We start from the raw sequence: 22,571 nt of genomic DNA, 5'->3' as shown, positions 1-22,571 counted from the left end.
GGAGGGTGGTCGGTCTGAATTCTGATTTTTGTGACAATTAATTATAGCTTATCTCTCACTTATAGTTTAATTGAAAGTAGGTCTTGTTTGGATGCTAACTCAATGGCATTAAACCAGGACAAATTCCAAAAATAACCTCTGAAAAGAGGACTTAGGTCTCCAGGTATATACAGTGCTAGGCCTGATTTGACATTTAATGTTGCTAATACATTATATTCTTTCGGCAGGTAGAAATGCTTCCTGATTGTCCCAGTGACAGTTAGAAAGGATTATTTATGGAAATAGGCCTTTCAGTTATTTTTTTATCTGATCAACATAGAAAAGAAGACAAACACATATTTTGCTTCGATAACAGGTTGCTCATTAAAAAAATGTGGATTAGTTCCAGCAGCCTTCAGAAAGACATAACCTCTTCTCATCTGTGTTTCTTTCCTTAGTAAGGGAAGCAGATGTGCAGGCAAATACCTGCACATACAGATGTGTATGTCACCAGAGAAGTCTCCCTCTTTTCAGATGGCACAGTTCACAGCCTGAAAAAAGGAATTACAGTGTTCAGACAACGTTGTGGATAAAGCACATGAATTATGGCTATTGATGTGCAGAGAGCCTGTGTCACTGTGTCCTTGAAATAAAGCTTAGGGCTTTGAGGAACAAAGAGCTCCAGAGTGGGAGGAGAACACTAATTACTGTTCTGCCTCTAAACAAATACTGTCAGAGCTGTCTGGCCTCTGTCTTGCCTGGGCTGTTAAAATTCCTTCCAGCTATTGCTCAGAAATCCGATTGAAGGAAAAACTGTCTTCCTCTTCCGTGTGTCCCTGTGGGACATGGGATGCCAACATGCCTCAGCAGAGCCTGATGTTGCCACTTACTGTTGTGACAGCAGAGGTTGGATGCCTCCAGATCCCGTTCCTTTGTGGGGGCCCAGCGGGATGGTGTCCTGCCCAGCCCTGCCCATGGACACCATCTGTCCCCAGAGCTGCTGGAGTGCCATTCCCAGGAGCAGTGTGGCACCACCACAGGTCGTGTGTGGCACCATCCTTGGATTTCTGACCATGGCACCATCACAAGTCATGGCTGTGGCAATGGAGGGCTGTGGTGGATAAGGGGGGCCCTGTTTAGAGCCCGCAGAACAAGGGGTGTACTGGGACACTGTACATGGGGATGCACCTCTGGTTCTCGTGGATAACCTCCATCCATGGACAGGGACAGGCAGGAGGGACTGGGCAGCCTGGAATGGCCGTGGCTCAACTTGAATTTCCAGCCCTGCTTGCAGGATGCAATGTGGTAACCCCGTTCCCTCAAACCCAGGCTGGGACAGTGAAACAGCAGCCACGGGTGATGGCTGCCCCCGCTCCTTGAGGAAGGGGCTCCGTTTGTGTCCCCTCAGGCTCGGAAGGCCGCGCTGCCCGCGGTTTCCTTTCCCCGGTGCAGTCCCAGGGATCCATCCATGCCAGGCACAGCCCCGCGGTCGCAAGATGGCGGCGGAGGGGCGGCCGCGAAATGGCGGCGGCGGCGCCTGAGGGCGCGCGGGTGCTGCCCCCTGCCCGCTTCCCGGCCCTCAGCCGCGGATCCGGGGATTAGTCCTGGCCGGAGCAGGACGGGCCGCGGCTCCATCCGGCCATCCCCGGCTGGTAATCATCTGTGGAGTCCAATGTAAATGTACGCGTGCACATGCTTTGTTTTTTGTGGTTTTTTGTTGGTTTTTTTTTGCTTCGGGTTTTGTTTTTTTTTTTTTTTTTTTTTTTTTTTTTGTTTGGATTGTTGTTGTGTGTTTTTTTCTTTGTATTATTTCTTCCTTGAATCCTGAAATCTGAGCAAAGCCTTTGATGTACTTTGTTCCTTTTCTACATAACATACAAAAGTAGAAGAAAAAATAAAAATCTGTTTAATCCCTCTATGAAGTGTTCCTGACTCTTCTTTCATAGTGTTTACCTAAGTGAATCCTTAAATATCACAAACATGTCTGGCTGCCAGTGGAAAGCTGACTGGGAAAGGAACTCAAAAGTTTGTAGCATCACTGTCGCTGTGTTTTTGTTTGAATGCTGCCTTGCCAGCATGCGTGTGATAAGGTGTACTGAGATTTCAGTTTGCTTTTTTGGATCTTAAAATAAAAAATATATATGTTGGGAGTGATTGGGCAAAGGTATTTGAATATTTTGGCCACCTAAAATAGTTTGGCCTCACTGTTTTGTTGAGAAACCTTTATTTAAGGGATACTATGTGTGTTAACCCATTTTTAAACAAAGATACTAAAAAAAAAGAGGGAACTACACCTACTTAGTGTTCTGCTCTCCCATTATTGGCTTGAGAAATGCAGTCTGCACAGCACTGGTGTAATCCTTTAAAGAGGAGCTGCCCCAGCCACAAGCCTTTAAAAGCTTCTTTCTTCTGCCCTGTTGCTGAACTAATTATTTTTATAAAAAAAAAGCATTATATTTAACATCATTCATGGTGTTGTGGGTATAGTGTTTGATACTGGCCTCTTCCAGGAAGTGGGTATCAGATTTATTTTGAACCACTGGCCATGCTAGGATGCAGTGAAGAGCCGTGCTGGAGCAAGTGCTTGTCTTTAATACAGCAGGATGGTCTCCGGATGCTGCAGCTCCCACTGTACCTTACTCTTCCTCGCTCCAAGACAGCCAGATCCTCCCAGTAGTACCTGTGCTGCTGGTACTGCTAATGCTTGTCGACACCTACCACCACTGCTTTCCTGGTGATGAGCTGGAGATCCTGGACAGGGACTTTTGGGGCTGCACTCTCACCTGTGTTCATTGCCAGTCCTGGGAAGGAATTGCCTCTGCTGTAGAATGCCAGTGTGGGGTGTCTGGGCCTGCAGGGTCCACAGTTGCATTCAGGCTTTTACAAGCCTGTTGTGGCTCCGATGTGTCTCAGGTTTGCTCCCTGTGTATTTCACAGCTGTGTCAGTGCAGTTAAAATGTAACCTCTTCTTTCTCTACCATTAGTCACTCGGCATCCGAAGAAGCCTCTGGCTCTGACTCTGCAAGCCAGTCTGAAAGTGAGCAGGGCAGCGAGTCAAACAGCAGCTCCGAGTCCTCTGAGAGTCAGTCTGAATCCGAAAGTGAATCAACGGGTTCCAAATCCCAGCAGACCCCTCCTGAAACCAAAGAAAAACCAGCCTCTAAGAAGGAAAGGATAGCAGATGTTAAAAAGGTATTACCCCTGCTGCTCTGCACAGACATGTTAATCCTGTACCCACCGCAGAAGGTCAGACAGCAGGACCTTGGTGAAGCTGTGCCCAATTTCCTGGCCACTTTGCACATGGACCAAACAGCCTCTGACCTGCAGTGTTCCCAGAGGCTCATCTGTGTGTTGGAGCCCTGCTGGTGTCACCCTTGGGAGCAGGAGCTGCTATTTGTGGAACAATCCCTGAGGCACCAAGCAGATGGTGACAGGACTGACTGGTGTGAATGAGGGGCAGGTGCCTGTCATCAGTACATGATCCTGTCATTTCATCCTCTCCCTCCATCTTTCCACTCTTCTCTCCTGTCTCTCCCTCAGAAGCAGTAAAGCCTCCTCTCCATATGATAAATAATCAGGAAGAAGGTTTGTCTAGGGTTTGAAGTTTGAACAACGTTGGGTTTTTTTACATCACTCTTCCTTTCAGAAAACCATAGGGGAGAAAAAAAAAAAAAAAAAAAGAGGAAGAGTGAAAAAGCTATTTAACTTCCATTATTTGTTAAATCCAGAACAGTGCTTCTTTGTTGTGGTTTTTTTTTCCCTGCAGCTTCCCTGCTCCTCCCTAGCAATACCCTCAGATAACCAGGTTTTCCCTCCACTTGGTGTCCAGCAGGAAAGGGGGTTATTGTGGGTGTTACTGCACATCTCTCTGCACCCTCCAGGGCAGAAGCTGCACCTCGGGTACCTCCTTTACCTGAGGGATGGAGGCACCTAAGTAACACAGGGCAGTGTGAGCTGAGAAAGAGGAGCCCAAATACCATTTGGAGACAGGAACTCAGTGAAATGAGTTCATTTGGAAGGAGAAAATTCTGGTTAGGTCAGCTTGTTTGTGATGTGTAACCGTCCTTAGCCGTGGGTTGCATTGGGCACAGCTTGCTCCTGAGAGTGAGTTTTATGGAGAAAGGTGCTGTGTGTAAAGGATAAGGAGGGAGGACAGTGCTTCTAGCTTGTGCTCCCCACAGACCTGCCAGGGAGAAGTGAAAGATTTTGTTAGCAGCTTCTCCCTCCCACAAAGCTCCAGGCTGCTGGCTCAGGTCATGGCTAAATCCTCCAGTGTTTGGACTGGCAAAGAAGGATGAGTTTATAAGACAGTTGTGGTAACACCATATTAAAATTTGTAGTTTATTGTTGAGAAGTGGGCACCAAAGGAAGTCTTCTCTCCCTCTGAAGGATTCTAAGAGCATGTCCCTAACAATAAATGCTAACATTATCCTGTGAGGAAGTGTATCCATACACAGGGTGATAATTAGGATGGATGAAACATGAAAAGGTCAGGACACCCTCTAATAAGAAAGCCTCTCCCTTCCTTAATTTCTGTGTTAATGGGTGTCTTCCTTAGCTAGGTCTAACGTAGGCATGTTGATACCTCTTCCCCTTGATGCAATTAATTATTATATTATTGTTTATTTGGTGTTTGTTTAGATACACCCATGAAGTTGAGGTTAATCTGTTAGGTGCTATTAAGATTTGTCATGGAATTTGCTCCCACATTTAAAACCCATGCCATTTAATAGATGAAAAGACAAGTTCTTCAAATGGTTTGGGGAGCGATAAATTTGAGGGTTTACACTTACATGAGAGTGTACCTCAGTACCTGCAAGCCCAACAGATATACACTGTCACAGTCTGTCCCTTATCCCATTACTCCTTTAACAGAGGCAGAAAAATTGCTGGACTGCAGCCTTGTATCCATCACGCTCTCAATCCCAATCACTGCTGCATCTGGCAGCATATTTTGATTTACTTTTCCTGCCAGTGGCTTGCAGAGATATTTGAGGATTGGAGGGAGAGAGAATCAGAAGGAAATTAATAGCTGTAGAGAATTAAGAGCTTTGCTGAGGGAGAGAGGAATTGCTGGTGTAGGAATTTGAGGGGCACGGTGGTGGTTTGTGTCTGCCCTGTACCTCATGTTTCCTGTGTCACCAACACAGCTCTGCATTCAAACCCCTCTGGGCATCCATTTTTGTGTCCCCTTCTCCTGCCCATCCACAAGGACAATTGCATGCTCTTACACACAGTGCATTGAACTGGTGAGGGCCTTGTTTTACAGGAAAGACTGCAACCATTCCCAGCAGTCACCTCTGCACATCCATGTGTCCTGTGCTGCCAAACCACATTCCCATCAGTGCATTTGGGAGAGGCCACTGCCTTGCCTTGCCAAAGGACAGGCTATCTTGCTCCGTTTGCCATCCTGGGCCGCAGAATTCACCTTTGAAGCTGCAGCTGGCAATGTCTCCAGGCAGCTGGTGGGGCATTCCACCAGGAAAGAAATCGTGCTGCAGGCTGTTAGTGACAGAGAATTACCCTGTTGAGTTGGTAGGTCTGTTCATTCCATGTCCAAGGTGTTGCCTCCGTTCCTTTGGCACCAGTGCTGCAGAGGGCTGGTTACCTGAACACTCTGTCCTTCAGCCTGAGTGAGATGCAGAGTGATTTGTGCCTCAGTGGAAAGGTGACCACTGTAAAGATAACACTGAGATAAACACATGCTGCTTTAGAGAGGTGTTAAATATCCCAAAATAATAGTAATAATAATATTTTTCAGCCAGTTTTTTAAACTGTCCATCTACTGGTTGCTAATGGTTTTTTGTTGATTTTTTTAAGCCACCATCCAATTTCTCTAAAATGTCAAAAATAATTGAGGTAAAGCAGGCCTTCTGATGGTCTGTTTATTTTGCAGATGTGGGAAGAATATCCTGATGTTTATGGGGTTAGGAGATCAAACCGAAGCAGACAAGAACCGTCACGATTTAATATAAAAGATGAGGTAAGGAAAAAAAAAAAGATGAGGAATTACTGAACATATAAAACCAACCAAACCCAAAGAGGAAAGGGAGGTCTCAACTGCATTGCCTTGTAAACACTGAGTCCCAGCTTGGTGCATGGATGTTGGAGCTCACAGCTGAGGTCCCAGTCCTGCAGCTGGATCCTTGGCCTGAGACCTCTGGAGTGAGCGGGACACTGCGTGGGCTGAGATCTGCATGCACTGATCTGATTGCTGGAATGGGGTGTAATGCAAGTCATGCTCTGCTGTAGGAACGTCCTGGAGAGAAGTCTGTATAATAAAAAAACAAGAATGATACCGAAATGCAACACAAATCCAACCAGGAATAAAGGAAAGCTCACAGAAACACCTCATAGCAACAAAACAGTCAATGTTTCCCATCCTGGAATGGATCCCACCAATAAATGCATTTGTGTGTGTGCAGCTTTATGACCCATCACTTTTCTTTGGTTGAATATTGGGGAGTCTTTTATGCCTCAGTTGAAGGTGACAGTGGTCAGAGCCTGGCAGACAAACTTTCTAATTATTCCTGTTTCAGAACACTGTTGTTTGTTTTTTTTTTCTGAAGATGTAGAAATTAGGTGCTGCCTTCATTTGCATCTGACAGGTTTTCTGCATGGAGCATTTCATCTGTAGGTCTTCAGGAAGGGCGAGCAGCTGTAGCAGAGGGGAAAAAGAACCAGGGACGCGCATCTGTGTAGAGCTTGGGGCTTGGGGCTGGGAATCTGAAGATAAGCAGCAGACTTTGAGCAGAGCAGGAGCCCAGTGGTGCTCTCTGTCTCAGGCTGTTTGTGCTTTGCCACCAAGATGTGCATTTGGATGCTCTAGGGTTCACACGCAGGTCTCCAGATCCTTGCTCTGGTGCGTTATTGCTGAGCCTTGGTGTGCCACCAGCTGTCCCCCAGACTCCTGTGCTGGCTGTCCCGCAGAGCAGAGGTCAGGAAGGGGCTCGGGGTGCACCATTGACGTAGCTTTTGTTTTCCTTTTCAAGTTGGCAGAGGCTGGGCTGGCTGGCCGCCCCTCTGTGCGATGGCCCGGCATGCACTGTGCCGGCGACCTCACACCCACCCCAGAGCTCCGCTGCACACCCCCCCTGCCCTCTTAGGGGCCCAGGTAAGTCCCTTCTTTTTTTGTTTTACAATATTACGTGGTTTTGCAAATGTTGTTTTCTTTTTCAAGATCTTTATTTCCTACTACTTAAGGTAAAGTAAAATAAATTTAAAAATCTGAGATGCAAAAACTTTGCTATACCACAAAATATTGTAAAAAACAAAAAAACCCCACCAAAGGTCCTCCAAATCACCCCCGCTGCAACTTCTGTGAAACAGCTGAAATTGAAAAAAAAATTGAGCACCCCCTCATCCCTTTCTTCCTAAAGCAACACTGACTGGTCCCCACAGGGCAACTCCCGTCTGCAGCAGAGTCCAATGGAGGGTGTGACCTGTCAGCAGCACAATGCTGGGGCCTCGAAGAGAGCAGGAGGAGATGGAAAGTCTTGCTTTTGGAAGACACCAAGAGAGAGGAAATAGCATAGCTCAAGCCTGCATGGTTCTGAGCACTCCTCGCTGCTGTTGGAAGGGGCAGAAGCCCAAGGCATGTCTGAAGATGCTTTTTGCCTTTGCAGGGTTAATCCTGTCACCAGCAACCTGCACCTCTCGCTTGCTGCTTGGGACTTCCAGCACAGTGTTTGGGGGCTTGTAATTGCCTTCTTCCCTAATGCTTCTCTGCAGATTAGCAAAGAGCATCGTGCAGGCAGTGTGGCAGGCTCAGAGACCAGAGCGAGGATGAGCCATCCCTGCTCCCTGCGCTGCCCCGTGACTCACCTGCGCGGGGGAGATGGCGCAGAGGTGGAGGTGATTCAGGTTTTGGGGCCCTGCTCAGTTACTGTGTCCTCTGAGAGCAGCACTCTGGGTAGGGTTATTTGTGTGTTAGAAATGGTTACCTTCTGGGGATTTCTGGGCTCCTCGTGTAGGTGTCCGAGGTGCAGTCAGGGAAGATGATAATTGATCAATACCCAGGCACGGGCTGAGCCACCGGGGAAGTGAAAGTGCAGCTTTGCATAGGAGCACAGATCTGCTCAGAGCCCCAGAGCTGTCTCCAGGAACAAGAGAATGTGTGAAGTTTTTTAGTAAAAACACTACTTCCCCAGGCATTTTCTTTGCAGTTAATAAATCAGCTTCAGGTTTCAGCCAGGGGATGTGAGGCATGCAGAACCAGGTGCCTTTCAGAGTATTTAAATTGTAAGGGGGGAGATTTAGGTTAGACATCTAAGGGAAATTCTTCCCTATGAGGGTGGTAAGACCCTGGCACACAGTGCCTGAGAAGCTGTGGCTGCCCCATCACTGGAAGTCTTCAAGCCAGGCTGGATGGGGCTCTGAGCAACCTGGTCTTGTGGAATGGGTCCCTGCCCATGGCAGGGGGTTGGAACTGAACGATCTTTAAAGTCCCTTCCAATTCAAACCATTTTATCATTCCATCATTCTGTGATTCTGGGGCAGTTGAGAAATAAATGTGCCCCAACCAGAATCTTTTTACTATAAAAAGAGTAGTTTCAGATTGAAATTGGTGACAAATGTCAGTGTATTTTTTCTGTCAGAGAGAGGCCAGAAGTCACGCACCAGTGTGTTCTAAAAATACAGCTGGTTTTCTTATTGGGAAAAAAAAATCTGCTCATTTGCATTTTGGTCAATGCTTTGCCTCATGAATTTGCTGAAAATTCAAATACTACTGATCTCACTGGGAAAGAGAAGTTCAGCAGACATAAAATTAACGTGGTGAGCTGAGATTCTCCAGCTTTTCTGGAGCGCTAGAGCTTGGCCTGTTAAGCCTGAAATGAGCAAGTCCTGACTTTGACTTTAGTCTGAAATACTTTAGGCTCTGTTTAAGCAAGTCATTATCTCTCCTAATGTGAGCTCCAGAGGCTCACCTGGACCTTCTCTCCAATTGCCTGGAATCTCCATTTCTCCTGGTCTGGGCTAGTGCAGGAACTTTAATGGATAATCTATAGGAGCAGAACTTTTAATTGCTCTGTGTTGCTCTGCTTGGTGCTACAGCATCATTATGTTTGTTCAGTGTTGCTCCATGGCAAAATACAGTGCAATTAATCTAGTAAAAGTGTGTGCACTTCATGTGCTGAGAGAGGGAAAGAATTGATGGAAGGAGTCAGTGAGGCATGGAGAGGGAAGGCTGATCCCTTTAGCTGGAGATGAGGAAGTTGTAAGGGACTGGATCCTTGTCCAGCTGCAAGTAGTGGTGCAGGAGTAAGTTGGGCACATTTTGATAAGGGGGAGCCAGGGTTGTCTTTCTCCTTGGCCACAGCAGCAGCACCCCAGCAGGGCAGCCTAAGCTCAGCACTGGCACTTGGGCTCTGGAGCGAGCAGCGTGACCCCAGCATCTCGTGCTGGGCTGACAAAAATTCCACAGGGACTGGGGATGGATTTAGCCAGTCTAGCTTGTGTCATTCAGGGAGGTAACATTATTAAAATTTGAGTTGCAAGTGATTTCCCAAGCAGTCTGTTCTGATGGTGGTAGTAGGCAGACAGGGCCTCAGGTGCACGCTCTGGATCTGGCATCCCCTGGCTTTCTGGCTGTCCTCTGTGCTTCCTTAAACAAGGAATTTCCCACCCAGGAGACACAAGGGAGTGGGGAGGAGAGGCTGAGGAGCTGCAGCACGGCGCTTCCCAGCACTCTGTACAGGGATGGGGAGGATGTGGGAGCACAAGGCAGGCAGATGACTCAGGCTGGGGACTGGCTGTGTCAGAGAGGTAGGGTTGGGCTTGACACACACCCAAAACAGACAATGCTGTCTTTGAAAAATGTTAGAAAAGGCAGCTGAGCTGCAGTCACAAGTTACATTTTTCAAGGTGGAAGAGAGGAGGAAAAGTCGAGTAATTTAGAGATTATCATCAGCTTTGTAGAGACAGTGACAGAGCAGGGGGAGAGTATAGGCATTAGGAAAATGGACACTAGAAGCCTGGAAAATGGGATTTTGGCACAGAAATTGAGTTAATTTCAAAGAGCTAAAGGTTGTATTTGGTTTTCTCCCAATGTGATCTCTGACGCAGAGCAGAAGAGAAATCCACCTCTCTTTACTTGTGGCTTGCCAAAAGACAGCAGAAGTAAATGTGCACTGAGGGGCAGCTGTTAAAATCGTGCCCAATTGGAAAGGAAAAGCTTCAGAAAGTAGATGAGAAATCAAAAGAGAAAAGGAAAACTGAGGACTTTTAAATTTTGTCTGTCTGTAAAAACTGAAATCGATGGAATGCTTGGTTTGTGTTGCAAGGTTAGGTAGGGCTCTCCATGGTGTCTGCCAGGCACTTGCTTCATGGTTGGTAAATGAGACAGGGATTTCATGCAGGGCCGTGAAACAAGTAGATGAACACAAGTTTGTAGAAGGATATGGTGCAAAAGGTGTTATTGTGCCACATGCAAATCTGGCACCAAATCCAAGAGAGCAGACAAGTCAGACAAAGCATCCAGTATTTTAGAGTATTTTAGTGGATAGACTGATGCAAGTGAGACAGAAAGTTCTGTGGGTGGAAGGAAAGCTGGAAAATGGGAATGAAGGATGCATGTTGCAGCTCACACCATTTCACAAGGTCCTTGTGTGCACAGCTGTGTGAGCTCTGTCCAGGAGGGCAGTGGGGGTGTTGAGATGCAAATTCTGGTACCCATGGTGATGGACAGACAGTGCCTGGAGCCAAAGCTGAATGCTGTGGCAAAAAAACAGCTAGAAGCAGATTTCCAGTAAGTGTGTGGAGCAAGCAATCTTGGAGGCTACTTCTGTCATTTTAATACTTCTTTAGAAATCTCACATGGGTTTCTTCAGTTTTGTTCCTGCCTATTTGTGTTTTCTGGGGGAGGCTAAGGAGAAGTCATGTTATCTGTGTGGTGATCTGTTTTCATGGTTGACTAGTTTTTATGAAAATGGGGTTGTGTACTACCAGCATAAAGAGATTATTTTAGCTATCTTGGTCTGTAGGAATTCATGACACCCACTTTCAAAATAATACAGCGAGTAGTTAGAATAGCTCTAGATATATTTAGCCAGAGAGACTTTACTGGTGGAGACTGTAGGACTAGGAGGAAGGAAAGCAGCAGGACACAGCTCTGACCCATAAGGTCCTTGGTGACTTTTGCTGTGGGAGAAAAAAAAACAACAGCAAGACGAGGACTCTTTTAATGAGAATATTGCCTTTTTATGGCAGTATTTTTATTTCATTCCTTGTAGGAGGTTTGTGCAATGAAAGCAGAGATCATAATGCATTTGTTGGGATAAATTCACCCATGGGTTTACAATCCCTGGGATATTGCACACACTGCAGGTTTGCCCGGCCACTGCTGCTGTGGTGTCTGTTGGGCACTGGGGGTTGGTGCAGAGGGGTGGATGGGTCCTGAGCTCAGGGACTTCAAGACAGGTGATATTGTAGAGCTCTCCAGGCTTTCTGCAGAGTTTTCTTCGTCACACTGAGAGCAGAACCACAGGACTGGGCAGCTGAGGTGGCGGTGCTGGGAGGCAGCTGCTCTGCACCAAAGTGTCCTTCAGGCTGCAGGGAAAGGACCCTGGCTCAGCCCATGAGCACGAGTTTCACTTGCACCCTGGAGGAGCCAGTCCACACTGAAGCCTACAACTTGATTTTCTTTCTTTTCAATTAAAGGCAAGTAGCGAATCTGAAAATGAGAGCCCAAAAAGAAGACGCCAGAAGCAATTAAAAAGAAAGTAAGTTTCTAAGGGAAGGGTTTTGAGTGGTGGTGCTTTGGTTTATTTCTCAGAACAATAGTGGATTGTTTGATAGGAGCTGTCAACATGGTGAGCTTGTAAAATAAGTACTGTAATAATACTTTGGATTACTAAAATTGAAGTATGAATATGAATCTGTACATGGATGCAATTTTCCAATTTTTGTTTGTATTTTCCTGCTGTGCCTGTGATGGAATCTGAATGAGTCAGGTTCACTTTCTGTTGTCAGTCTTTCACTTTTCCATCAGGTTACTGATTTGCTTTCAGAGATACTTAAAACAGTTTAATCCCTTCTCCTCCCACCTTTTTGATTAACGAGAATAAAATGGCAAATTATTATCCTCTTTTATCTTTTATAACCCTCTGTTAAAACAAAAGAACTATCATAAAGAATGCTTTGGTTGTCTAAGCACCATAACTTGAGTTCAGTTACAGTCATATTTTACTGCCTTTTCCCATCTAAGAAGTACCTTCTAGTTTTTCCAAACACTAAAGTGAAGTAGGGAACTATGAGCTGCCTGATAGAGAAAATCTAAACAGAGCCACATGATCCTGCTTGCTTTCTCCTGCATCTTGTGTTTAACTCTTCATTTAGCTGTACCCATCCTTGCAGGAGGGAAGGTGATAAAGCACAGGGAGGACTGTGGCAGTATGGATCTCTCCTGGGCAAGGGCAATGATCCTTGTGGACCCTCCATGTCCTTTTGGGGAGAGGAAGGGCTCCTCCAAAAGGCATTTTGGAGCTGCAGCTTTGTTCCTAGATGCTCCCAGAGAACGTGCTTCCTTCCACTAATGGTACAATGTGACTTGGCTTCACACTTGGAAACTTGAATTGGCAGGAGAATTTCCATAGCAGGAGCTCATGTAACTGTGCACATTGTGGCTCAGGCTCTATGACAGTGAGCACTCCTCTTCAGATCCTTCCAGTGCATCTCAAAAATGCAGAAGTAGAGAAAAACAAACCATAATCAAAGCCCTTGCCCACCCAGGTTTGAGCAGTACAGCTCTGCCACCAGCACATGTGGTAAGAGCTGCTTTCACTCAAGGCAGTTCTGCCACTGTGTGAACAAAACCTCAGTTTGTTGAGACCCCTCTCCTAAAAGCAGAGAATCACAACACAGCATTACCCCTGCATTGCACAGAACAGCCAAGGATACAGCTTTGAGTTTTTTTCCTGTATTTATGGCCCCAACGATCTGTTCAGCCAAGTATTTGTGTAGAAATATCATTGCCCTTCATGACACATATTTCTGACCACAGAATTAAATGGAAAAGAGAGGTCTCTGCTGGAGAAGAGGATGAAGATGGAGGGGAGCAAGGCACAAGTGGAGAGAGTGAGCCTGAACCGAAGAAAATTAAAGCAAGAAGACCTGTCCAGAGGAGGTAAGGAATGGTTGGTTCAGACTCTTTTTCTGCCTGTGCTGTGTGGAGAGGAAATCTCTTATTTGTCACTAATGAATGTGTATTTTTCCTGCAATATTACCTTTATTTATGACCTAGTAAACCTAGGGCCTAGTTACTCCCTCATCTCCCCATCTCATGCTCCAGTGAGCACTAGAGTGGTTTCCATGATAGTTAGAGCAGATTAAATCCCTTAGGAGTCTAATATTTGAGATTTGTGCTTCCTTAAGTACTTACTAAAGTGGATATTTACATAAACCATGCTGTATTATGGCTTTATTAACTCTTATTTTAGAACAGTGGCCAAAGCTGGTGTCAAAAAGCCCCACAAAATCCAGCGTGGGAAGAGGAAGAAACCAGACTCATCTGAAGATGATGATGATGATGAAGATGATGAGACCCCCAAGAGACAAACTCGGCGAAGAGCAGCCAAAAATGTCAGGTGTGAAGAAGTGTGGGGCTGCTTGGGGGTGAGAGCTGGCTGGGGAAGGGGGGAACAGGGGGCCCTGACTCCCTGTGTGGTCCTGTAGAGACCCTGCTCTGCCCTGCAGAGACTGTGGCTGAGGTGTGGCTCTTTTGACAGGTTCCTGCTGGGCACATCCGGGTTCTACCTCATTTTGCCATCTGGGAAGGAGGGAATGTTTACCAGTCCCTCTTAGAGAAACGTGAGGAGGTTTGCCGAATATTTCTAAAGCACTCTCAGATGAGATTAATGGTTGCAAATAATAGATGAAAATGAGCAAAAGGGAGCAGCTGTGCAGGACTGGACCAATTGTCTGAGAGTGGCTGATAGAGGTAGTGCCTTGGGACAGTGTGTAGAGACAGGGTGGAGGTAAAGCTTTATCCCCAATGTACCTTCTCACTTTTCAGGCAGTCCCAATAGCAAGGAGCCATCCAAATGATATTTTGTGGTGGTTAAACATTCATTAAAGAAGTGCAGCTCCTAGGGCAGTATAGGCACCCATGCAGCCTTTTGATGCTCTGCAACCTCCACAGAATAATCTTTCCCATTCTCTGTTATGGCCTTGCTTCTCCTGCAGGGATTGTTCCACCTTATGAATCATCTGATGTTGGCCATGGTCAGAAAAGTTACATGGGCAAGATAGAGAATTAGTCTGATAAAGTGTCCTGGGGAAAAATACTGAATGGATGACTTAAGACATGGCTTGTGCTGAACATGCACTGAACCACAGGATAAGTGCTGGAGAAGGTGCTCCAGTCTGAGCTATTCTCTTTGTTGGTGGGCTGGGAAGAGTCAAGGGTTTTACATCAGTTTGGTTTTGATCTTACTCAGCTACAAAGAGGATGATGATTTTGAGACGGATTCTGATGACCTGATAGAGATGACTGGGGAAGGAGCTGATGAGCAACAAGACAACAGTGAAACTATTGAGAAAGTCTTGGACATCAGGCTTGGAAAAAAGGGAGGTGCGTGGCTCTGGAAGAAGCCTTTATTTCTGATAGCAATCGCACGCGTTCACGGTTTCTCTTGAGCTGGTGCGATGCTTTTGTAACTTTAAAGTGGGGCCAAGGGTTGTTTCAGTGCTTTTCATCTTTTCCTCTATGCCTCTTATTTATGTCTTGTAATATGTAATGGCTTTTGTAAAATATAACATTTAAAATCCTAAAATCTCTGTAGTTTATGTGATCGGCAGCTTTCATTTAGCCTGCACACATTTTAAAGATGCAGCCATTGTTCTGCAATTCCTGCTTTTCTCTGCTTTGAAATATAAAACAGATCTAGGAGAGTCAGTTTTCATAGCCCCATTGACAAAGCCATAACGAAAATAAAGCCAATGTTTTGTTCTCAAAGCCTTACAAAAGTGTTTTTGTAAAACTGAATGGTTGTGAACACTTTTGAGAGGCCTTTGAATTATACTTAAAGAAATGCTACTTATGACAGATTAAAAAAGATTCTGTTGCATGGGAAACTTTTGTGTGCCTGCCTTATAGGGTTGCAGAATCTTTTGGATGTTCTTTGTGCTCCCACAAAAGATGTATTAGAAGAGTAACTTTCTGCTGTAATGCAGTTGATGTGCAGTGGTTGATAACGAGGGTACCAAGTGCAGGCTGGTTTCTCTTGCAGCCATCGGAGCTTCCACCACGGTGTACGTGACCGAGGCCCACGGCAACCCCAGCGCCGACTTCGACCCCGAGAAGGATGAGGGGGAAGTTCAGTACTTGATCAAATGGAAAGGCTGGTCATACATCCACAGCACGTGGGAGAGCGAGGAGTCCTTGCAGCAGCAGAAAGTGAAGGGCCTGAAAAAGCTAGAAAACTTCAAGAAAAAAGAGGAGGAGATCAAGCAATGGTAGGCTTCACTTCAAGCAGTGATTTGGCCTTGGGCAAATTGTTTTTAACCAGAGGTTTGAGGAGTCATGACTGAAAATGTTTTGATTTCTTCTTACAAAGTGTGTTTCATGTGCACTCTGGTCTCTCTTTGCCTGCTGAGGAACATCCCCCCCACAGAAATGGTATCTGTGGTGTGGACGGCTGGAAAATGGAGAGCACAAGGCATGAAATCCACACTATTGCCACTTCCTAGGCTTAAGAATTGGGAAGGCTAATGACAAATAAATGGTGCACAGACTCACCTGGCCCAGGAGGTGTAGCCTTACTAACCCTTGCTAATTTTAGGCTCTGTGTGCAAGTTTTTGCATCAGTTTATGTCCAGCTTCCCGAGGATTTATAAGGGGAGCTACAATGTCTTTCCAAAGTGCTAAAGCTGGAGTAGCAGCTTCCATCTCTATTTGGTTCCTGTTTTGACACTGATTCTTGCATAAGAATAAGGCACCATTTAACAGGGAGACAATCTGAACATCTATGACATTTGCTTCTCAGCAATAATTTATAATTGTAGGAAATTTAAAAAATATGTCAATAACAGTAGTTTCCCTCTGTGACTTGTCTGAATGATAGAATCATATAGGAAATATGCATATAGATTTCCTATATGCAACATCCATGAGCACTATGACAGAAGCATTATAGTGGTTTTTTTGTTGTTTGTTTTTTTAATTTTGTTTTGAATTATTTTGCATCTAGGCTGGGCAAGGTATCACCTGAAGATGTAGAATATTTCAACTGCCAACAAGAGCTGGCTTCAGAGCTGAACAAACAGTATCAAATAGTGGAGAGGGTAATTGGTAAGTGGAGCCAAGACTTTGGTAAAGGGGTGAAGTAGGAATGGGAACTTTATTCCATGTGACAGCAGAATGACTGTGCAGTTCTCTCTTCTTCCTTGTCCTCCAGTATCCCTGAAGAAAACCCTATGGTGTTTACTGCATTTCATTGTGTGAAATTTAGGAATTTGGACAGTAGAAATCCAGGTTTACAGATTTGTATTTCCAAGCAATACAAATCAGTGACTCTCCTTGCCTGGAGTATGGGATGACTGGGTTGCTGAAATTGTGGCTACTTAATTTCTTTGTCTTCAACCCTTTGGATGCAAGATGTTTATTTCCAAAGCAGCAGAATGGGTCTGGCTTTTGTGAGATCTACTTTCTGTGGTGTGGTTGAGGATGTGGTTAGACTGCAAGGAAGCTCGGGGGTGAGATTTTAAAGATTGATTAATAAAAATAGAAACAGAACTTACTGAGCACTTTGGTAATATCACAGTCATGTCAGTCAGAGGTGCCAGCACCCAGTTGCTTTGGGAACTGGCTTGGAGAGCTGTTTAACCTATTTCCAGTACGATTTCTGTAAAAACGTGGGTGTGAGGCAGTGATCGCCTGCCCTGCTCCCTCTGCTGGCTGCCAGCATTCCAACCCTCCTTTCCCTTCTCTCCAAACACAGCTGTGAAGACCAGCAAGTCTGCCACAGGACATTCAGATTTCCCAGGTAAAGGAACATTCATTTGGTCTCTCTACACCTTTCCTGAGCCAAGACCTGTCCTGTGTCTGTCCAGGCTGTGAACTGTGCTTGTGGTTCAGCTGCTCAACCACAGCTGCTGAGGTTTGGGCTTTTTTGCATATTTTACAGCAAACAGTCGCAAAACTTCCTCGAATGACCCTGAGTACCTGTGTAAGTGGATGGGGCTGCCCTATGCCGAGTGCAGCTGGGAAGATGAGGCTCTGATCAGCAAGAAATTTCAGCACTGCATTGACAGCTTCAACAGCCGTAACAACTCCAAGACGATTCCCACCCGGGACTGCAAGGTTTGCTGGCTTCTCTCTTCTGCTGGCTTCCTCCAGGCTGGGGGAAGATGCAAGCAGTGGGAACATGAAATTTTGTCAGGATAAATGTCAGAGAACATTTTCCCATCCTCCCACCTGCATTTGAAGGGTTGTTTTCTGCTCTCGTATTGTACTTCAAGCAGAGATGTGAACCCCTTTGAGTTTCATTTACTCTGTGCACAGTGAGAACGTTATGTCCCCCTGGGGAGTGGGAGGCTTAATTAATGCTTACAAAGTGCTTCCTTCTCAGAAGGAGCTGCAGCAGTTTTAATATCAGTTGGATGAAAAAACAGCACACCTGGGAAAAGAGGAAGCCTGCAAGATGCTGATACAGTGAAGGAGAGGGACAGAAATAATGGGAGAAAAACCAAAAGAGGACAAAGAAGGAAGTGGAGCTTGTTCCATCCCTTATGTATTTTGTGCAGCTTACTACACTCCTGGGGGGCTCAGAGGCCTGATCATAAACCAGAGGGCGGCAGGCAAATCACAAAAAATGCAGACACAAGCACTGGCTAGGAAAATGTGGATGAACTTGAACCAGTGAAGAGATACACACTCTTTGCTGAATTTATAGATTTCATTGCTAAATTTTCAACTTTTCAGCCACTGAGAGTTCTGTCTTTCTGTGTAGTGGACTTATGTCAGCATCTCTTCCAGGTGTTGAAGCAGAGGCCGAGGTTTGTTGCCTTGAAGAAGCAGCCCTCGTACATTGGCGGGGAGAACCTGGAGCTGCGGGATTACCAGCTGGAGGGCCTCAACTGGCTTGCTCATTCCTGGTGCAAGTATGTACAGAGGCTGTGATGTTCATTCTGTGGCTTTTTTGTCCCAGAAGGATTTGGAACTCCTCCTTTTCAAGTGAGGTCTTTACCCACCCTCCTTCTGCAGCTTGGAGGATTTCAAATGTTATCATTGCAGACGCAGTGAGCAGGAACTACCTAAAGCGTGAACTTAAGAAACATTGTGTGAAAACAAAATGCATTTTCCCTGTCTGGGCCTGTTCACATGATGAATTTGGCTGTTGTGTGAGCCTGGTACATATCAGCCCTAGATTTCCACTGACTTAATGGGAAAAAATGGTTTCTGGCTCAGTGTGCTTATATTCTCATTGAAGTTTTTGAGAAATGTCCTTCTAAAATTAGGCCACTGATTGCCCTCTGCCTTTGCCTGTTTTCTTCCAGTTTGGAGTCATCATAGTTCATTTTTGCACGTTATTGTGGCATGTGCAGTCTGGCTGTCCCTGGGAGCCACGTGGAAGTGTTCAAATAACTGTTTTTGCACTGCCCCTCTCTGTCCTTGTTGTGGATTGCTGTTCATGTGGAGCACAGTAAATGAGTAGCAGCAGAAACATCCATTCAGACAGCATTTTTGTTTGTTCTCCTCTTTCTCAGGAACAACAGCGTGATCCTGGCTGATGAAATGGGACTGGGCAAGACGATTCAGACAATATCATTCCTGTCATACCTGTTCCATCAGCACCAGCTCTACGGCCCTTTCCTGGTGGTCGTGCCCCTGTCCACCCTCACCTCCTGGCAGAGGGAGTTTGAAGTGTGGGCACCCGAGATAAACGTGGTGGTTTACATTGGAGACCTCATGAGCAGGAACATGGTGTGTAATCAGAGAGCAAAGGGTGAGGGCTCAGGGAGAAGCACTGGGTGCAAAGCAGCAGCTTGTGTGTGATGTGTGTGACACAGTCAGTGGAGAGGCTGGTGGATAGTGCTGGCAGCAGTGCAGGCAGCTGGAGCTGGTGTAGCTGAGTGTGTGGGTGTAACTCACTGCTGCAGGGAATTTTCTGCTTTATTTTGCCTTGGATTGTGTGCAGGAGTACTGGCTTCTCTCAGGGTCTTGAAGCCAGTACTGATCTGGACTGGAACATGCAGTAAGAAGTCCAGCAGTGTAAAAGTGCTTCTCTTCAGTGTTTGGAACTGCTCAGACAATGGAACACACAAGTGTTGGGACTCTAGTGGTGTCTGCAGTGAGGTGATGTGCTTATCAATGTCACAACAGCAAGTTAACCTTGTTTTGTTACCTGTGCAAGGGCAGGTGAATCATGTCTGCTCTAAAAAAAATTGTTCCTTGGGGACCTTGAGCTCATCAAATTGCACCTTGGAACAACAGGGCTTTGGACTTGGTTGGAGTCTCTGGCTTACAGCTACACAAAAATAACAATTGTTAACTCTTTCCTTTTGGTAACGTGTTCAAGTTAACTTTTGTCTCCCCTCACAGATACGTGAATATGAATGGATCCATTCTCAGTCTAAAAGATTGAAATTCAATGCACTTATCACAACTTATGAGATCCTTCTGAAGGATAAGGTGAGTAATGGTCCAAGGATGCTTTTACTTAGACTTTCTCTCATTTTCAAAGGGGAAAGCCAGTTCTCAGCTAGTTGGTTCCATCTCTTCCCTCTGTGGTGATGGAGAACTGCAGCCACTGTTTGCTTTTCCTTCCCAGTAATGCAAGCATGTGGGAAAGTGGGACACATTTTACATTTTACAGTGTCTTCACTCTTTCACTGCACAGTTGTGCTGTTCTTTTTACATATGAGACATCTGGCAGGTCCAGCAACCTGGATTTTTACCTGGTTTAATTTAGGCTTGTTATGAGGACAAAACATTACACTGAACCTCTGGCCACAGTGTTAACAGTATTTGAATTTTCACATCTACAAGAAATCTGTCTATTTGGGAAATATTATCAGCTCTGTCAGTGTGTCACTGAGTCCTAGAAGAAAAAAAAAAAAAAAGCTTAAAAAAAATTATAATTAAAACTCTTGGATTACCTGAATGTTTTAGGCTTGTTCATCTGCTCTCCTGTTCTTGCTCCAGTGGGACCCAGGGCCCCAAAGGGGAAATAAAGATGTGGGGAAGGACTGTGCTTTTTGGGTAAAGCAAAGGAGAATTAGTGCCTGTTGCAGGACTATTGAGATACAGCAGGAGTGTTGTACAGCATGGCTGATTTTCACCTTTTCCTTTCTGGGAAGGCACCCTGGTCCCCCAGTTTTGTTAGCAAGAAGCAAAGTGAGTGTCCAGGTGCAGGGCTGGGTGAGGACACCCAGGACAGCACACACTGCAGGGCTGCCTGGCCTTGGAGGGAGACACACGTGCAGGGTGGTGGGGCCTGTCTGACCCAGCGTCTCCTCAGCACCTGTTTTTCCTTCTCTTCCTCCAGACTGTTTTGGGAAGCATTAACTGGGCCTTTCTAGGCGTGGACGAAGCCCATCGGCTGAAAAATGACGACTCCTTGCTGTACAAAACACTGATTGATTTCAAGTCCAACCACAGGCTGCTGATCACTGGCACCCCGCTCCAAAACTCACTCAAGGAGCTCTGGTCCCTGCTGCACTTCATCATGCCAGAGAAGTGAGTCTCCTTTTGGGCCTTCCAAGAAATGTCTCTGTCCATTCTTGTCTGTTCAATAGGCTCAAGGGAGTGCAGAATGGCAGAAATCCCTGAATTAAATCCCTGAATTAAACTCAGTGGTGTGACAGCAATGATAGGAGAGCAGGCATTAGTGGGGAAAATCAAAGGTTAAATAACTAACACAAGTAGTATTTCTGGCAGCAAACTGAATGGGGAAACCTGATATATGCCTTTCAAATCTGTCTGCTGTCTTCCAGCCATCTCTGAAAAATTAAACTTGTTTTAAGCAATCTTTTCAGCCATTTCTGAGGTTTCCAGTACACTGTGGTTCAGGCACCTCTGCCAACCATTTCATGGCAGCTCTGGGAGTGCTGTCTGGATGATTGTGTGTACACAGTGTAACAAATGTTTTGTTTTCTTTAGAATAAAATGAGTTACGGGCATCTCTAAGGCTAAGGCAGGCATGCCCCAAAGCTCACTGAAATTGTGTTTCACTGCAAGAAGAGCTGTCCCCCAAATTCTTTTTGTTGGATCACAGAAAGAGTGAAAGAGAGGCTTGAGGTCTCCCAAGTGGAGGAGAGCGGATCTCCACATTTCAAAGGAGCTGTCAGAGGAAGCAACAATCCCAAAAGAACCATCAGAGCAGGGTAGAACAGTCCAGTTGTCAAAGCCGTGCCTGGGGGAGGCACCTTGGAAAGTTCAGAAACTGCTGCCAGGTAAATGCCAACAGAGTAAAATAGTGGGAAACTTGGGATTTTGGGTCCTGGGCCTCAGTGTGGAGCTCAAATATAAGATGTTAGGAAGGTATCTAAGCCCAGAGATCCTCTAACTTTGCCACCAGTCTGTTCAGTTAACCAGAGCAGAGTGAATCTGTTCTCTTCCACTGTGTTTCCATTAAACTGCTGGTCTCTGTCTTGTGCTGCAGCAGGAGCGTATCCAACAGATGCTGTTTGGTGCCATAAGACAAGAGGTATTCTGACTTCTCCCTTCTCCTCCTTTCTGTTGCCAGGTTTGAGTTCTGGGAGGATTTTGAAGAGGATCACGGGAAAGGTCGAGAGAATGGCTACCAGAGCCTTCACAAAGTCCTGGAGCCATTTCTCCTGCGCAGAGTGAAGAAGGATGTGGAGAAATCTTTGCCAGCCAAAGTGGAGCAGATCCTCCGTGTGGAAATGTCTGCTCTGCAGAAGCAGTATTACAAGTGAGTCACTGAATGAGTTACTGGGAGTGCCAGTAGAAAGGGGCACATCTTTCTGTGGGCCTTGGCAATGTGTTCCAGTATTCTGTGACTAACTGTGGCCTTCAGAGTGCAATGTGACACCATCACCTGCAGTACTGGGAGCTTCCCAGTAGGAATATGAGGTGGGGTAGTTGGTATCTTTCCTTCTGGAAGATGTTTTTGTAGAGTGGTACAGTTCAACTGGCCAGTTTTGCAAGACAGAGGTTATATCTTTCCTGGGTAAGAGTGACAATATGCACAACGTTAGGATGATGTTCAATATTATGCTGTGATTATATCAACAGGAAAGTCAGGTCAGGGTTTTTAGAGAGGAAGAAGCATCCTGTAAGAGAAGCGAGGTGAGATGGAGGGAGGGAGGTAGACTGATGCCTGAATGAGCTGTTCCTGGAGGTTTTGTTCCTCCAAGACTCCACTCTGCACTGAGTAATGATCCAGACTTTAATTTTCCTGCCTGCAGGTGGATTTTGACAAGAAACTACAAAGCTCTTTCAAAGGGAACAAGGGGAAGCACGTCTGGTTTCCTGAATATTGTGATGGAATTGAAAAAGTGCTGCAACCATTGCTACCTTATCAAACCTCCTGAGGAAAATGAGAGAGAGAATGGCCTTGAGACCCTGCAGGTGAGTGGGGTCCTTGGTCACCACCTTTTTCCCTTAAATTTCATTCTTTTGTCCTCCC

At 45.8% G+C, this 22,571-nt stretch overlaps 1 protein-coding gene across 5 annotated transcripts in view; it reads left to right on the top strand.

The window, feature by feature from the left end:
- CHD2 (chromodomain helicase DNA binding protein 2) overlaps positions 1–22,571 on the top strand; it is a 70,531-nt gene that overhangs the window by 27,215 nt on the left and 20,745 nt on the right. For 3 of the 5 annotated variants that reach the window (XM_058846975.1, XM_058846973.1, XM_058846974.1), the window contains 16 exons: positions 2,964–3,171; positions 5,876–5,962; positions 11,638–11,699; positions 12,980–13,102; positions 13,416–13,562; positions 14,415–14,548; positions 15,207–15,432; positions 16,167–16,267; positions 16,917–16,961; positions 17,103–17,278; positions 17,954–18,078; positions 18,685–18,901; positions 19,520–19,609; positions 20,466–20,656; positions 21,666–21,854; positions 22,351–22,513. In XM_058846975.1, coding sequence (XP_058702958.1) covers positions 2,964–3,171; positions 5,876–5,962; positions 11,638–11,699; positions 12,980–13,102; positions 13,416–13,562; positions 14,415–14,548; positions 15,207–15,432; positions 16,167–16,267; positions 16,917–16,961; positions 17,103–17,278; positions 17,954–18,078; positions 18,685–18,901; positions 19,520–19,609; positions 20,466–20,656; positions 21,666–21,854; positions 22,351–22,513 — 2,284 coding nt within the window. Of the gene's footprint in view, positions 1–2,963; positions 3,172–5,875; positions 5,963–6,971; positions 7,094–11,637; positions 11,700–12,979; positions 13,103–13,415; positions 13,563–14,414; positions 14,549–15,206; positions 15,433–16,166; positions 16,268–16,916; positions 16,962–17,102; positions 17,279–17,953; positions 18,079–18,684; positions 18,902–19,519; positions 19,610–20,465; positions 20,657–21,665; positions 21,855–22,350; positions 22,514–22,571 lie in introns of those variants that run through there. The other 2 variants (XM_058846976.1, XM_058846977.1) reach the window with 2 other exon arrangements.

This window comes from Poecile atricapillus, chromosome 11, assembly GCF_030490865.1.
Source record: "Poecile atricapillus isolate bPoeAtr1 chromosome 11, bPoeAtr1.hap1, whole genome shotgun sequence".
Taxonomy (NCBI): Eukaryota; Metazoa; Chordata; class Aves; order Passeriformes; family Paridae; genus Poecile; species Poecile atricapillus.
Note: the sequence above shows the minus strand (reverse complement) of the source record. Positions and strands in the feature narration are given on the sequence as shown.